Here is a 16,369-nt window from a genome sequence, read left to right as displayed (position 1 = left end):
GGAGTCTTTGTACTTATTCTATCAAGCAAAAGAAGAATTTTTAAAGGATTAAAAGCGAAAGCAGATGGCATCTTGTCAAAATGTTCTGTATATTATAATTGTAAACATTTAAATAATTCATTATTTCTATTGCAGATTACCAGACTGTTTTAAAATGCATCTTTCTGTGTCTATTTTCTTCTATTTTGTGTTGATAAAATGTCAAGATATGGCCCAGAAAGGCAAGAAAAAAAACTCTTTATTTAAGCTTCTATTTTGGTATTTGAGGGCTGAAGAGATCATATAAGAAATAAAGTAAAAGTCTTTCATGTGGCGGATCTTGTTTGATCCCCAGCACCCACATGGTCTTCTGAAAATTGTCATGAGTGATCTCTGAGAGCACAGCTGGGACTAAATCCTAACCCCTATTGCATGTGGACCCTCCCTTGCCCCCTAAAAAAGACTTTGTCTTGGTATTTGAGTCAAAATATTTACTGTGAATCATCATTTTAGTGAAGTAAATTTCCTATATTTAGAAGTTCTTCACCTTCAAGTATCTAAGATGTTCAGATATTTTAAAGAGAAACAATCATAATACAGCAATTTAAAGCAAAGCATAGTAGAAATTGTTAGAACCTTATCTCTATATCACCAAGAGTCAGGCCTTAGAAATAACTTTTTAGCCACTTATTCTAATTATGGGTGTTAAGAAAGATGTAAACAAGAATGTAAGTGATATGAAGACAGGGAATTTGCTGCAGAATTAACACAATGTTAACATTAATGATTGCTTTATACATATGTTCAGACTTAAAAATGAAGTGGTTTAAAGAGAGAAAATGTGTAATTTTTTAAAAATGTATGTTACACATTCAAAAGTCAAAAATAATGAATGCTGGCATGGGTGTGGGGAAAAAGGAACGCTCTTTCAGTGTTGGTGGGAATGCCGATTCGTCCAGCCTTTTTGGAAAATAATATGGGCTTTCCTTATAAAAACTAGAAAATGAACTTCCATATGACTCCACAATAGCACTTTTGGGAATATATCCTGAGGGTGCAAAAAAGCACAGTAGAAATGACATCTGCACCTGTATGTTCATTGCAGCACTGTTCACAATAGCCAGAATCTGGAAACAACCCAAGTGCCCGAGAACAGATGACTGGTTAAAGAAACTTTAGTACATCTCCACAATGAAATAATATGCAGCTATTAGGAAAGATGAAACCATGAAATTTGCTTGCTTGTGGACATGGAGAGTATCGTGCTAAGTGAAATAAGTCATAAAGAGGGGGGCAGACATAGAATGACTGTATTCATTTATGGAATATAAAATAACGTATGAAACTGACACCCAAGGTCAGTAGACACAAGGGCCAGGAATACTGCCCCGTAATTGGAAGCCTGTCTCAGGAGCCAGGGGAGAAGGCAGCTGGAATAGAGAAGGGATCACTAGGACAATGGAAAAGGGATCACTAAGAATATGATGATTGGAGGAATTCTTCAAACTGGGAGATGTTGCTGAAAGTAAATAAAGGTTCAAATGTAATAATGTCTCAGTATCTCTATTGCAAACCATAAATTCCCAAAAGTAAGAGACTATGGGGGAAATTGTCTGCCATGGAGGCAGAGGGAGGGTTGGGAAGGTGGGGGGGTGGGTATACTGGGAACATTGGTGGTGGAGAATGTACACTGGTGGAGGGATGAGTGTTTGATCATTGTATGACTGAAACTCAAATATGAAATATTTGTATCTGTATCTCATGGTGATTATATATATATATTATACATATCAAAGAGGAAAATTTCTACAAACAAGGAAAGTTAAAAATAAACTTTTCCCCAAAATTAGTGGAAAGATTCCATAGATTACAAGAAGTGATGTGTCATTTCTTACAATAATTCCTAAAGCTGGGCAAAAACCACTCAGTTTAGTCTCATGTTCAATTCCAGGCCCTAAAACAGCTCCTACTTTCATACTTTAAATTCTAGGAGGGTAGGGACAAGAATTCTGTTGTCTCCACTAATAAATATTTGGCAAATGAATTAAAGAAGAAATAACTTTAGTTAGAACTGAGATCACTTTCTTAACTTTCTCCATGGTGCCATTTGGTTACAGAAACTTGAAATCAATTAACTGACAACTACCACTACCATCTTCCTAATTTAAGCAGGCAAATTGTAGAATTTTAAAGTGATAAATTATGATAGCCATCTTATGTTTTTTCACTAACAGATATCTTTCATTCACACAACTCAAAAGTGCATTGGGGAGGGTGGAGCGATACTACAGCAGGTAGGGCATTTGCCTTGCCCACAGCTGACCCGGGTTCAATCCCCGGTGTCCTACATGGTCCCCCGAGCACTGTCAGGAGTAATTCCTGAGTGCAGAGCCAGGAGTAAACCCCTGAGGATTGCCGGGTATGATCCAAAAAGCAAAATAAAATAAAATAAAATAGAAAAATGTGCATTGGGGCTGCAGTGATAACATGGTGGGTAGGAAATTTGCCTTGTATATTGTCAATCCAGATTTGAACCGCAGCACCTCAAATGAGTTTGGTTATGGTACAAAACACAATAAAACAAAGTGCAGTAGTTTTAGTATATTGCTACTGGAAAAAGAAAAGAGCACTAGAAAGCCAGTGGAAGGTTGAATCCTAATCTCAGAGATGTCAAATAGCTCATTAGTTAAGGAACTTTCTTGTAACTGTGCTGAGTTCTAGCAAATGTTCTATAAATTTTTACACAACATAATCTTATAATCTTAAAACAAAGTGGTTGGACAAAGCATATAAGATCTTTTCAACTCCTCAATTTAATTATTAGTAGTTTGAAATACTTGAACATAATCTTATTTAGCGATAGCACAGCAGGTATGGCTCTTGCCTTGCACGCAGCCAATATGACCAAGCCGAGTTCGATTCCTCCGCCCCTCTAGGAGAGCCCGGCAACTACTGAGAGTATCTCGCCTGCACGGCAAAGCCTGGCAAGCTCCCCGTGACGTATTCGATATGCCAAACACAGTAGCAAGTGTCACAATGGAGACGTTATTGGGTCCGCTCGAGCAAATCGATGAACAATGGGAGGACCGTGACCGTGTGACCGTGAATCTTATTTAGTTGATACATTGATAAAGCAAGTATCACAGTCTTATTTCCAACAAGCTATTACAAATGTAATAAAGTGGAAAAGAAGTAATGACCTGCTCAAAGGTGCAAAGCCATTAAGGGACAGAAACTTATCTCAAAATTAGTAATTCTGATTTCAATAAGCTTTTATGTTTTTCATAATGTACCCATGAGAATAATTTAGTAGGCTTATTCAGATTTCATATACTTTTAACTTCTCTCTTTTCCCAAGTTAATACAAGAAAACACAAGAAAAAAACTTTATCTAGGGCTGGAGCAATATATTACAGAGGGTGGGGCACTTGCCTTGCATGCTGTTGACCTTGGTTCAATCCCTGGCACCACATATGGTTTCCTGAGCACTTCCAGGAGTGATCCCTGAGTGCAGAGCTAGGTGTATTTTCTGAGTATAACCAGGTATGATCCCAAAATAAAATATTTTTTAAAGTAATACTTCATTTTATAATTCTTCATAACTGTTTCAAAGCTAAGTTGAGAGTTAAAACTTCATGGCTTTGACTAGATTATCTTGTATCTTTGCACTTCATTTAACTCCTTAAAACAAAGTGGTTGTCAAAGCATATAAGATCTTTTCAACTCCTCAATTTAATTATTAGTAGTTTTTTATATTTACCTGTTTTATTTTGCCTATTTACTTTCACTTGTCTTCAGCATAACTATTCATTTTTCCTCTGTGTTGCTTCTATTTCTTGGGTATGTGATGAAATAACATAGGAACAACTGCTTCAGTATAAGAAATGTAGAGAAGTGAGAGACACAATTGAAGGAAACTGATAGTTCTATACAGTTCCTTACATTCCTATTGAATAAGTATCAAACTCCAAGGTTGGAGTATCTGCAGCTACAGACAATTATAGGTTGTGATTAGTGAAAGCATACTATATCCTTAATACAGCACTGTATAGTAAATACTCATTCTATCTTCTTACAATTTCCTGGTATATTAGTTTCGTTATCAAATTGAGGCACAGAAATGTTATTGTTCCAGCTAAACAGCTAGTGAGTTGGAGGGGAGTGGTGTTCAACATCAGAATTTAATATCTAACCTTTCTCCAGAGGTTGAGTCATTATCACACACTATATTGGGTCACCCTCATATGTTTCCATTTAGTAAAGAAGACTGAACAAACACATCATAACTATCGTACAAAATATATTCAAGTATGTGAAGTATGATAAAGCACTTGCTTTTGGATAGAAATGATTGGTTATAGATTTTCTGTTACACATTGGGAATTTTTCATTTGTCTTTTAAGTATATATTTTAGTAAAGAACATGAGTCTTGGGAAATCACTTCCCCACGTGGTTTATAGTATACCAGAAACTCCACTTTAGATCTGAGAGTCCATATTCTTTTCACTACACTCACAATACCATCACTAACATCATACAAGTATGATGATCCCTACAAGTTTCTTAGAGAATGATTTGTAAGATGAACTCTGAAGAGTGTATTTCTCAGATGAGGAAAGTGTTCAGACCAAAGTATAGACCAACTTTCTTAGAATAAATGTTAGACCCATTGGCTTAGAGTAAAAGCTCTGTTAAGGGAGAAGTGGGAGACAAGACATGGAAAGACAAAGACTTAAAGGTTTTTTTTTTAAACGCTAGACTCAAAAGTTAGTAGGCAAAAGTAAGGCTACAAAAATAGAAATGCCTAAGTTTTTCAGAAAATATGGGACTTTTCTTGGCCTGAAATCCAAAAGAAACTTCCTACCCGAGAATTTATGCAGGGAACAAGTTATCAAGAGTGTCAAGCAAATTCAAAGTAATGTTAATCCAACAAACACTCCTGAAGTGTCAGGCATGACGCTTTTTGCTAAGTTAACTTTAGAACAAAATTCTATAATAAAAGGCTAAATTAGTGCAGCCTCCCAATGATCTGAGAGCTTGAATATAGCTTTTAAGACTTCAGAGGATAGGGGATCAACCGTTTCTTTACCATGGTCTTTTATTTCTTCCAGATGAACATCTCACTTGAAATCAAAGGTGGACAGTCAAAATTATGTGCTATTATGTGATATTTACCTTGGGGTATATTCCTTTGATGCCATACACCTTGACAGGTAAATAAATCCACATACTTTAAACAATTTATCGATTACTATTACCAATTGCCCTTCACCACAGAGTCTGGTTTGCCTATGAATGCTCGAAATGAAAATGAAAACAATCCTCACTAAAAAAATATTGCCTTTTTGGGGGTCAAATAACCTTTAAAGGAGAACAAGCCTAGCCTTAAATAGAAATCGAATCTACTGTTTTAAACAGATTACCTAATCTACTGACATGGGAAAAATTCATATTCATCGAATCCTAAAAAAAGCAAAAAATCTCGGTTGAAGATTTGAATAATAGCAACTACTTCCGCTTAAGTCTCTGGACCGCAGCAACCTATTAATAGAGTTGCCAGGTGGGACAAAACATGAGTTTGCATTGCATACATTTTATTGTCAGCTTAAAATGTGCATCGTTTTTAAAAAAGTGAAAAAAAATATTTCCCTCACTTGCTCCTCTCAGGACGTGAACTGGTAAAATAGGACAAATGATGTGTACTCGGCAATAAACACTAGCTTGCTGCAATGCCCCCAAGAGATGGACGCGAGAATGCATCACCTTTTTAAGAACGTGTGATTTTTTTTCTGCGCCACCTTGTGGCGGAAATGTAAACAACATGCGTGAGCACGGAACTTTTTTTTTTTTTTCTACTTCACGGATCTGGCCTTCCTAGAGCCGCATTGCGGGAATCTGCTGCTAAGGATAAGCCACGAGAAAACGGTGCCTTCCTGTGAGTCAGAGACGAGGAACGGCTCTGTCCCTTTCCCCACTTCCTCCTCCCGCTCCTTTATTGCCTTAAATCCACGCTCTGGGGTCGTTCAGCCGCCTTCCGGGTCTGTCCTCCCGAGGCCAACCCGCCACCGACCCCTCCCCAATCACAGCCATCCCTCCCCTGCCGCCCCGCCCCCCGCTGGTCCAGCGCTTAGCCCCGCCCCTTTCCCGGGCCAATGGCGCCGTGGCCCCGCCCCCCTCCCGGGACACCCGGGGCGCCCGGCGAGTTTTGGGGCCTTGATCGCCCTGCCCGGCTCCCGGCGCTCCTCCGCGGGGTGCCGGTGGGGGGGGGGGCCACCTGCCGGGCGTGCATCGACTTAGTCTCCGAGAAGACATGGATTTGCATGGGCTGAAGGTGAGAGGGCGGAGCTTAGGCGTGGGGTGTCTCGGTGGTGGCCCGCGGCAGGGGGCGTGGAGAGCGCGCGAGTGGACTCGGCGAGGCCCGCGCGGTCCTGCTGTCCCGGAGCGGGGTGGGGTGGCCCACGCGGCACCCCTGCACGGCAGTGGCGGTGTGGGCCTGTTCTTCCTGCCCCTGCTTTGTCGCGCTGGGCCCTGCTGTGCAATCCTGAGGGGCGTCCCGTTCTTGCGCACTGCTTACAGAACTGCCTCCGGTGTGTTTGTCCCACTCTGTTTGTGGTGTTTATTTCAGTCTCTGCATCCAGATTGCTCCGAAAGCTTGATGGCCCTCTGATACCTTCTTGCACCCCCTCGGATGCGCAGAAGGACCGAAAGCAAACCAGTGTCCGCTACCCTACGGGCATTAGTGACAGGAGTAAAGAAAGACTAAAAATTGGATAATAAGATTGAAAATGGAGTCCTTTTAGTTTATTACTGTTCTCGCCCATTCTTTCATTCAGCAAATATTTAATAGTATGTCATGTCAGTCATGATGTGAAAACAAAGAGGAGACTTGGACATGTAAAGTTTCTTGGTAGGCGCTCCTTCAGTTCATTTGGTCCCTGATTCACTGGTTCAGCAAATCCTGATGGAGGCTCTCAGCACGTCCCAGGAGCTGGTGTAAGTGCGTGCAAAACACAGACATGCTCCCACAGATTTTACAGATGAATGTCAGAAAAAAACTAAATTCAGTAAATAATTCAGTGTTTCTTATGTGTCTTCCACTGTTTCAAGGCCTGAAAAATGGCAAGCCCTGCAGTAATAAAACTAAGAAAAAAACACCTATCCCATCCTGGGGTTCTCCTTTGAGTCTGCAGTTGAATGCTGAGAAGTCAATAAAGGTCAATTGGACAGTGATAGATAGGAATGCTGGAGTGTCATGCTTTTCTTTCTGTTTTTTTTTTTTTTTGGCCTGAACTTTTCAATGATCTTTCTGTGAAGCCTTCCCAATTCTCTTACAAATTTTCATGCCTTTAAATTTATCCTTTATACTCCTATCACAATAAACTGTAGAGGAGTAAGTTAAAGTCCTTAATATTAGGCCCTTGTTGACAAACAGTAACTGTGACAAACTCTTGGTGTTGGGTGACAAGTAACAATACGACATTGGTGGAGGATATTGGGCCCTTTGGTGGTGAGAGGTGCAGTGACTGGACTCAAGACCATAAACATCATTACTGAAAACATGTTAATTTACAATAATTGAAAAATTAAAAATATAGGAGTTTCTACTTAACTCTACCTTCCTTTCCAACTTTGTCATCTTGTAATCCCTGTCTTGAGACTCTAGATCAGCATTTTACAACCAGAGATTATATACCCTCCTGAAGGCCTCCAGTATATTCCAAAATTGAGTGATGAGTAAGTGGCAGGGAGTGGGGCTGTGGGGGGTGGAGGGGGTGGGCAGTAGGGGGGCACCATGGGCAGCAGATACAAGGAGCCCCACACAGGGAGGAAACAAGTTTTAACAGGGGGCCACAGTTGGGAAAAACGTTGAGAAATGCTGTTCTAAGTCTGGAAATGGCAAGCTTTCTTCATAAAGGATTAGGTGATGCATATTTTAGGTATTGTGGCAAGAGCCTCTACCATGTCTAATCTGCCACTGTAGTGTGAAAGCAACCAGAGATAATTAGACAAATGATGATAGAACTTGTTCTATTTTAATCTTTGGATACTGAAATTTTAATTTCATTTCGGGCTGGAGCGATAGCACAGCGGGTAGGGCGTTCGCCTTACAAGCAGCCAACATGGCCAACCCGAGTTCGATTCCTCCGCCCCTCTTGGAGAGCCCGGCAAGCTACCGAGAGTATTCCATATGCCAGACACAGTAACAACAAAGTCTCCAATGGAGACGTTACTGGGCCCGCTCGAGCAAATCGACGATCAACGGGAGGGCCTTTACCTTTACCTTTACCTATTTAATTTTCACATTAAAAATTCACCCCCCCCACCAAACCATTGGAAAGTGTGCAAACTGTTTTCTGATTGCTTTTCATACAGAAATGTATCAGGCCAAATAAAGCCCAAGGACCATCATTTGTTAGCCCCTTCTCTAGAGCCCGGCAAACTACCGAGAGTATTCGATATGCCAGACACAGTAACAACATAGTTTCCAATGGAGACGTTACTGGACCCGCTTGAGCAAATCGATGATCAACGGGAGGGCCTTTACCTTTACCTTTACCTTCTCTAGAATGGAGCATGGTGTTTCATTTTTCCTTTCTTTTGTTGGGGAACCGTTATCCCCAAGATGCCCTGACAAGTTGCACACTGGGTCTGGGCAGGAGCCTTGCTGTGGGGCTGAGGAGGATGAGTGTGCAGAGAAACCCCTCCAGGATCAGTTGACCACAGCTCACACTATTGCCAAATATACACATTTTTTAGAGGGTCTTGGCTTACAGGAGGTCCAATCACATTAGAGCTCGATGCTCTTCGCCTATCATTTTTTCTTTTCTGCTTTGTCCTCGGTCCAGTCCCTTTCAAGGCTATATGTTAGGGTTAGAATGACTTGCTAAAGGCGTACATGATGGTTTCTGCGTTTTAGGCATATGTGACTAGGGGGTCGAGTGAGGCTCAAGGCTGGACACAAGATGCAGGCTCCCTGTTTTGCTATCTCAGCCTAGTTATTCCCTCTTGTGAGGTTTAACTTCAGGGTCGTTTTGCAGGGTCGGGTTTTTCCTGCTCCAGTGCCCGTCGCCCTGCTCCATGTTCTTTCTTTTGGTATGATTGCTGATTTATTTTCTCTGTTCCCCTTCCTGGCTAATTCCTATTATCTTCCTCAAGAATCATGAAAGGGAAATAGGAAGACTGTGTGTGTGTGTGTGTGTGTGTGTGTGTGTGTGTGTGTGTGTGTGTGTGTAGGGGAGGGAGGAGTTTGGGAATCAAGAGACTTGTGAAGCCCTCCCAAGAATCTTTAAATTTTACACCTCTGTCCTCCATATTTAATCTTGTTCTGTGTTCTGAAAGCAGTTTAGAAACTCACTTCTAGCATCAGCTACATTGTATTTTAATACATTTCAGCCTCACTTGAAAAGCTGAAACTTCTTTAGGGCAGAGGCTACGTCTGAATGATCATCATGTTTATGGTACCTGGCCCAAGTGGCTGGTCAGTAAATGTTGGACTGAATCACTGGATCTAAGAACTATAGAGAGTAGGAAGAAACTGCTGGTTGTTGGACTTAAGGGGACTGGAAAGGGAAGGTTTCTGGCATGGGTGACAGGTATACATAGGAAGATCAATCCTGGGCTTAGACAAGAGGTATTAACTGATGCATGATTATTTTATGTCATCAACAGGAGATAGAAGAGCTTTCTTACCTCCCGTCAGCCACTGTCTGAGTTTTACAACCCTTACAATGACCTGTAAATGACTAATAGTATTTTTTGAATATATTTTTTATTGAGTCACCAAGAGATACACAGTTACAAAGCTGTTCATGTGGTTCAGGTTTCAATCATACAATGTTCCAATACCTGTCCCTGCACAAGTGTACATTTCCCACCACCAATGACTCCTGTTTCCCTCCCTTCTTCCCTGACCTCCTCTTTTGGAAATTATGGTTTGCAATACAGATACAGAACAAACAAGGTTATCCTGTTTGTTCCAGTCCCAGCCTGCTTCTATGGCAGGCATCTCTCTCTCTCTCTCTCTCTCTCTCTCTCTCTCTCTCTTTCTCTCTCTTTCTCTCTCTCTCTCTCTCTCTCTCTCTCTCTCTCTCTCTTCTTAATGGCCTTACGGTTTGTAGTACAGATAATGATAGGTTATCAGGTATGTCCCTTTACCACCTTTCAACACTCAGTTCCTATCTAAAATGATCATTTTCAACTTATTAATATCATGTTGGTCCCTTCTCTATCCTAACTTCCCTTCACCCCACACATACTCTTGTGGCAAGAAAGCAAGATAGTTTTAAAAATAAATTAATAATGTGTCCCTGATAGTCTTGTCTTCTTGTCTTTTTTTCTCCTCTGGTTTTTTTTTCTGCTTTTTGGATCACACATGGCGATGGTTGGGGGTTACTCCAGGCTCTGCACTCAGTAATCACTCGTGGCAGTATTCGGGGGACCACATGGGATGCTGGGAATCGAACCCGGGTCAGCGGCATGTAAGGCAAATGCCCTACCCACTGTGCTATCTCCTAGCCCCACTCCTCTTGTTTCTTGCCTGTTGTCCAGTGTTTTAAAATCTTTGAAAAAGTATAGGCAATGGAAAGAAAAGAGAAAGTAGCCTTAGAGTAACAATTTAGGAAAAAAGATTGAAACTACCAGGAATTGTTGAATTATTTCCATAATTTTTTGTTCATGTTCTTTGTTCCTCAATGCTAAGTGCTAGCCTTTGGTGCTACTTTAAGGAACTAGAAGGGTGGGGGGCAATCACATTATTTAAAAGTTTAGTCAGTAGTTTAGATTATTATCATTCAGTGTTTAAGAACACTAGCATCTCTTTTTGACAATTAATACTTTTTTTCAGGCATTGATTAATTACTATTGTCAAGAAAGGTATTTCCATCATGTGTTGCTTGTTGCCAGTGAAGGAATGAAGAAGTATGCCAATGAGCCCATCTTCAGGTTTTATTATGCCTATGGTACATTGATGGAAGGTATGTGTCCACTATTACATGTGCTCTATAACTTCTGTGGATTTTATTTTTGTTTCTTTGTTTGTTTGTTCACACCCAGTGATGCTCAGGGGTTACTCCTGGCTCTGCACTCAGGAATTACTCCTGGCGGTGCATGGGGGACCATATGAGATGCCAGGGATTGAACATGGGTCATCGGTGTGCAAAGCAAATGCCCTACCCACTGTACTATTGCTCTGGTCCCATAAGTTTTAAATTGTTGCTTTTTAATAATAACTTTTTGCATTGAAATTTTGATTACAGGTAAAACTCAAGAAGCTCTTCGAGAATTTGAGGCTATTAAAAATAAAGAAGATGTATCCCTTTGTTCTCAAATTGCATTGATATACGCACATAAAATGAGCCCTAATCCAGGTATGGCATTAAGTACAATGCTTAGGAACATTATTCCTACTTAGTTTATTTTGATTTTTCTTAGTTACCAAAGCACCCAGTCTGTATTATATTCACCCTGTAAATGACAAGGTTTTAAATTCATCAATTTAAATTCTGTATCTTATATTTCATAACCAACAGCAGAAGTTTCACTAATATGTAAAAATTGTTTACAAGCTGGAGTGATAGTATAGCAGGTAGGGGTTCAATTCCTTGCTACCCATATGGTCCCCCAAGCAGCATCAGGAGTGATCCCTGAGCACAGAGCTAGAAGTAACCCCTGAGCATCTCCAGGTGTGGTACAAAAACAAATAAGAATTGTTTGACGACAACCCCCAAGCAGGTATATTCAAAAATTGGTTTGTAGCGCTCAAATGTATAACTTGCTGTGTTATAGTTATAGAAAAACTATGCAGGTTTTCTAGTCTATTATATATTAAATTCCATGAAAGCCTTTGCTTGCTTTTTGGGGGCCTTTTTGGGTCACACCCAGCAATGCCCAGGGGTTACTTCTGGCTCTGTACTCAGGGATTACTCCTGGTAGTGCTTGGGGACTATATGGGATGCAGAGATTGAACCCGGGTTGGCCACATGCTAGACAGATGCCCTACCCTCTGTACTATCACTCCTGCTCCCTTTACTTTCTTTTAAGGTTAGTATGGTCCTAGCTCTGAAAGATATTTGGTAGGTTTTTATCCAGTAGTAGATTTGGAACTGGATTATAGCAGGAACTTTACATAAATCCTAATTAAAACCAAGTGAACTGTCAATGAACAGGATTTTTGGGCTGGGTTTTTTGTTTTTGTCGATTTTTTTATCAATTTTTGAGCAAATTCTGGCAGTGTTCAGTGCTTACTCCTAGATCTGTACTCAGGTATCAGTCCTGGTGGTGTTATGGAGAACATACGTGGTGATACAGTGAACTGGGGTCGGCTGTATGCATCTTACCCATTGTGCTGTCTCTTCAGTCCCTCTAGAGTAATTTCATGACAGTGGAAGAATATCAGAATTGTATAATAAAGAGGAAATTTTTCCATTACATCCAGTAATAGTATGTGTAATAGATTTTGATACTAATAGCATCTTAGGGGCTGGAGCCCCTAAGGGGCTTGAGTACAGCAGGTAGGGCATTTGCCTTGCGTGCGGCAGACCTGGGTTCACTTCCCAGCATACCATATTGTCCCCTGAGCACTGCCAGGGGTAATTCCTGAGTGCAGAGCCAGGAGTAACCCTGAGCATCGCCAGGTGTGACCCAAAAAACAAAACAAAACAAAAAAAGCAACAGTCAAATGGTCCATTTTTTTTAACCAGTTAGTCTGCTCTTCATCACAGTATACCTCCTTTACCCTACATGCACTTGCATAAATCAATAGAATGATCAATAAAACACCAATATGTTTCTCTAATAGATAAAGCCATCAGCCAGATGCTTACTTACTCTACTGGCTATGCTGTATGTAGTCCACTAGAATTAGGAGAAGTTGTCTGTGACATTAGGCTTATAACCTACTTATAGAAAAGAAAATGTGAAGCAAACATTGAACTCTAATGTTACTTATAAAAAAATGGTAAGACATAAACAGAGTCATAATTTGGAGTAGTCTGTAGTATTTCATTTAACGTCTCTTTTCTCTCCCAGACAGAGAAGCTATTCTGGAATCAGATGCCAGAGTGAAAGAACAACGTAAAGGAGCAGGACCAAAAGTTCTCTACTATGCAGGCTTGTTTTTATGGCACATTGGTCGTCACGATAAAGCGAAAGAATACATCGACAGAATGATCAAAATGTCAAATGGCAGTAAAGAGGTAGTTGGTTTTCTTATTTTAAAGTGGTAGCAGTAACATTAAAGCAGAATTATTGTGTGTTCAATGGTATTGGCTATTCTTTGTTGTTATTCACTATTTGTGAAGTTTTTACCTTACAAATAACAGCTTTATTTTAGTATTTTAAAATTAAGTACTTAAGGAGAGACCTTATTTATTTAAGTTTTAGGAGAATATGAAAGAATTTCTTGAAGGAAGTAGCTTTTGAGCTATAACCTGAAAGATGAATTTTGGTCTCAAAGGGCAAGGATTGTGGGAAAAAGAAAGTCAATTCCTCCAAGGTGGGAGATTATAGCTGGTAATGAGGAAGTTAAGGAGACATATTGGTTTTAGATATAGTGAGAACTGCACAGTAGATGGTAATGTAGGGGTACACAGAAGACGACAGTGGGAAAAAACTTGGAGGTGTGCGTTTGAGCAACTAGAGGTATTGTCTGCAAAGTACAAATATTTGTATCCTCTGAAAGTCGCTTGGATAGTTCTATCATGTGATTATATGAAAATTCAGAAGATTAATTTGACAGTGCTTTTTATAAGAAAAATTCATCTGGCACTTGAGAGATACTATAGCAAATAGGGTGCTTGCTTTGCATGCAATCCACCTGGGTTCCATCCCTGACTCCTCTTATGGTCGGTCTCCCAAGCACTGTCAGGAGTAATCCCTGAGCATCACCATGTGTTCTCTCCACCACCCCATCCACCCCTGAAAGAGTGAGGAATTGACCTGAGGAGAAGGAACATTTTTTTTAAATCATGTGGTCAGAGAAGGTAACAGTTGAGCAAAAGCTTATAGCTGGTGAGAGCAGTCTTGTGGATTCTAGAGGAGAGCATTATATCTTTTGGATATATCAAGTTCAATACTAAGGCTTGGTCATTTGAAGTTCTGGATACTAGTCATGGAAATGAAAAAGCAGTTGCTAACTAGTCTTAACTTTTAATATGTGGCAAAGTACTTATTTTTTCCCTTTCATTTAATCACTTTGCAAAAAAGGTAATTCTTTTGTGTTGAATCACATAATTAACATTTATTATTAAGTTACTAACAAAGTTCTAGTGGTGTTCATGCCGAATTCAATCAGCTTAATCAATGGCTGAATAAATACAGTACTCCTGTATTTAAAAAACAAAACTCTTAAAAAACAAACAAACAAAGCTCTAGACATTCTGACCTGAAAAAATTACTTAAGTGTTGTGGAAGATTATTATTTAGCACAGTGGAATATTTAACAAGTCTCTTAGTATTAACCATAACAATAATCTTAAAGTTTAAAATTGATAATTTAATTACCATGTTGTAGAATGACAAGTGATCAAAACATTCTTACTTACAGGGATTTATTGTTTATAATTTGATTGAGTACACTTATTAAATTATTTTTAAATGACCTTAGTTATCTATTTCATTTATACAAAAAAAGAGAGTATGATTAGAATAATTCATTTTACAGGGACAGGTTTTAAGAGCATGGCTTTATATTACAAGAGGAAAAGAACCATATGCTAAAAAAGCACTAAGATACTTTGAAGATGGATTGCAAGATGGAAATGATATCTTTGCACTTCTGGGTAAGGTGAGTTGGAATTGAGGTTAAAACAAATAATGTTTGCAATTTTTTATATGAACCCCAAGAAATTTGATGATCTCAAATGATAATTTCTATGTGATGTTTTTAAATCAACTTTCTTCAGTAGATAGGACTTGCATTTCTATAGGATAATGAGCAGTAGACTAGGAGAAATTTATTTTCTTCAAAATTCTGAATCTGTCTGAATTCTAATGTTGATAATAGTAATGCGTACATTATTTACGTAACAAACATTCAGTGTATGTCTGGTATGCATCATAAGACATCACTCAAGATTCTAGGGATGTCTGGTATGCATTACAAGGCATCACTCAAGATTCTAGGTATATTTAGAGCAAAATAAAAGATGTTTTTATAGAGCTTATATCCTACTGGTGGAGATAGACAAGAAAATAACACGTACAGTTAAGGTGGTAAGGGCAATGGAAATTGAAGGCAGAGAAAAAAGTAAAGCTGGGCCTCTGAAGTTGAAGATCTCAATAATGAGATTCAAGAAGGTAACATTTGAGTGAATATTTACCAAGAGATGACAATAGAGCCCTTTGGACCCTTAGGAGATAGCATTACAGATGTAGCATATAAATATAGTACTTTAAGGTATGTTCAAGACATCCCAAGAGACTAAATGAATGAAAGGAGTTTAGGGGAAAACTGGAGGGAAAGAAGGTGGAAATGGGGTTATGAGAAAAGGTGGGGCTCAGTCTGTAAGGCCTTTGACTTTTACTCGGAGTCAGATAGATCCACAATCAATGAAAAGATATATAACCTGATCTGATTTACACGATGAAACAATTGAAAATATGGGGAACATTAAGCATTAGTATTCTCCTTACTCTAGGGCAACTTTAATACTTATAACTAAAATTTCATATCAGTTTTTCCCCCTCCCATCAGGCACAATGTCTTGAGATGTCTCAGATTTATTCAGGTGCTCTGGAGACTGTGAACAAAATAATCATGAACTTTCCAAGTTTTCTTCCTGCTTATGTAAAAAAAATGAAATTACAGCTGGCCTTGCAGGACTGGGACCAGACAGTTGAAACAGCACAAAGGTAAAATAAAAATTAAAAAAAAAGAGGATATATATATATATATAAAGATATATATATATCTTTGTAATCTCTAATTTGGGAAACCATGTTCCAAATTACTCCTCTTTGTGCATTATATAAATGTTAGTGTGTGTGTGTGTGTGTGTGTTCATTGCAACATACAGAGCAGCAGGAAACTAAAACAGCTAGAAATAGTCTAGCTGGCTAACAGTGGGTCGAGATTAAGCAAACTATTTGAATGTTCACTTTGTAGAATGCTATTATTATTAAAAATAATTAGGTATTTCTGTGTACCAGGTATGGAAGGATATCCAGGAAATACTAAGTTCAAGGTGAAAAACTACAAAAAAATGTATACAAGTTCATTTTTTAATTTTGTAAGAATCCCCAAAATACACACATGTATTTGAAACGTTGTAAAGTTATGCATACAAACTTGCAAACTGTGGCCTCCGTATATCATTCATCACCACAAAAAGAGATTAGATTGCCTTGGATATAGTTAATACTTAGTTGAGGTAGTAAATAAACAGTCACACA

General features: G+C 39.2%; 1 protein-coding gene across 1 annotated transcript in view; it reads left to right on the top strand.

The window, feature by feature from the left end:
• Positions 1-6,210: 6,210 nt before the first annotated feature.
• TTC21B (tetratricopeptide repeat domain 21B) overlaps positions 6,211-16,369 on the top strand; it is an 80,600-nt gene continuing 70,441 nt past the window's right edge. Inside the window, exons 1-6 of the mRNA XM_056110168.1 lie at positions 6,211-6,311; positions 10,824-10,953; positions 11,236-11,346; positions 13,007-13,173; positions 14,640-14,762; positions 15,672-15,829. Of these exons, the coding sequence (XP_055966143.1) occupies positions 6,291-6,311; positions 10,824-10,953; positions 11,236-11,346; positions 13,007-13,173; positions 14,640-14,762; positions 15,672-15,829 (710 nt within the window). The 5' untranslated portion in view covers positions 6,211-6,290. The remainder of the gene's footprint in view (positions 6,312-10,823; positions 10,954-11,235; positions 11,347-13,006; positions 13,174-14,639; positions 14,763-15,671; positions 15,830-16,369) is intronic.

This window comes from Sorex fumeus, unplaced genomic scaffold (genome assembly GCF_029834395.1).
Source record: "Sorex fumeus unplaced genomic scaffold, SorFum_2.1 ptg000009l, whole genome shotgun sequence".
Taxonomy (NCBI): domain Eukaryota; kingdom Metazoa; phylum Chordata; class Mammalia; order Eulipotyphla; family Soricidae; genus Sorex; species Sorex fumeus.
This window is presented reverse-complemented; position numbering and strand designations above follow the sequence as displayed.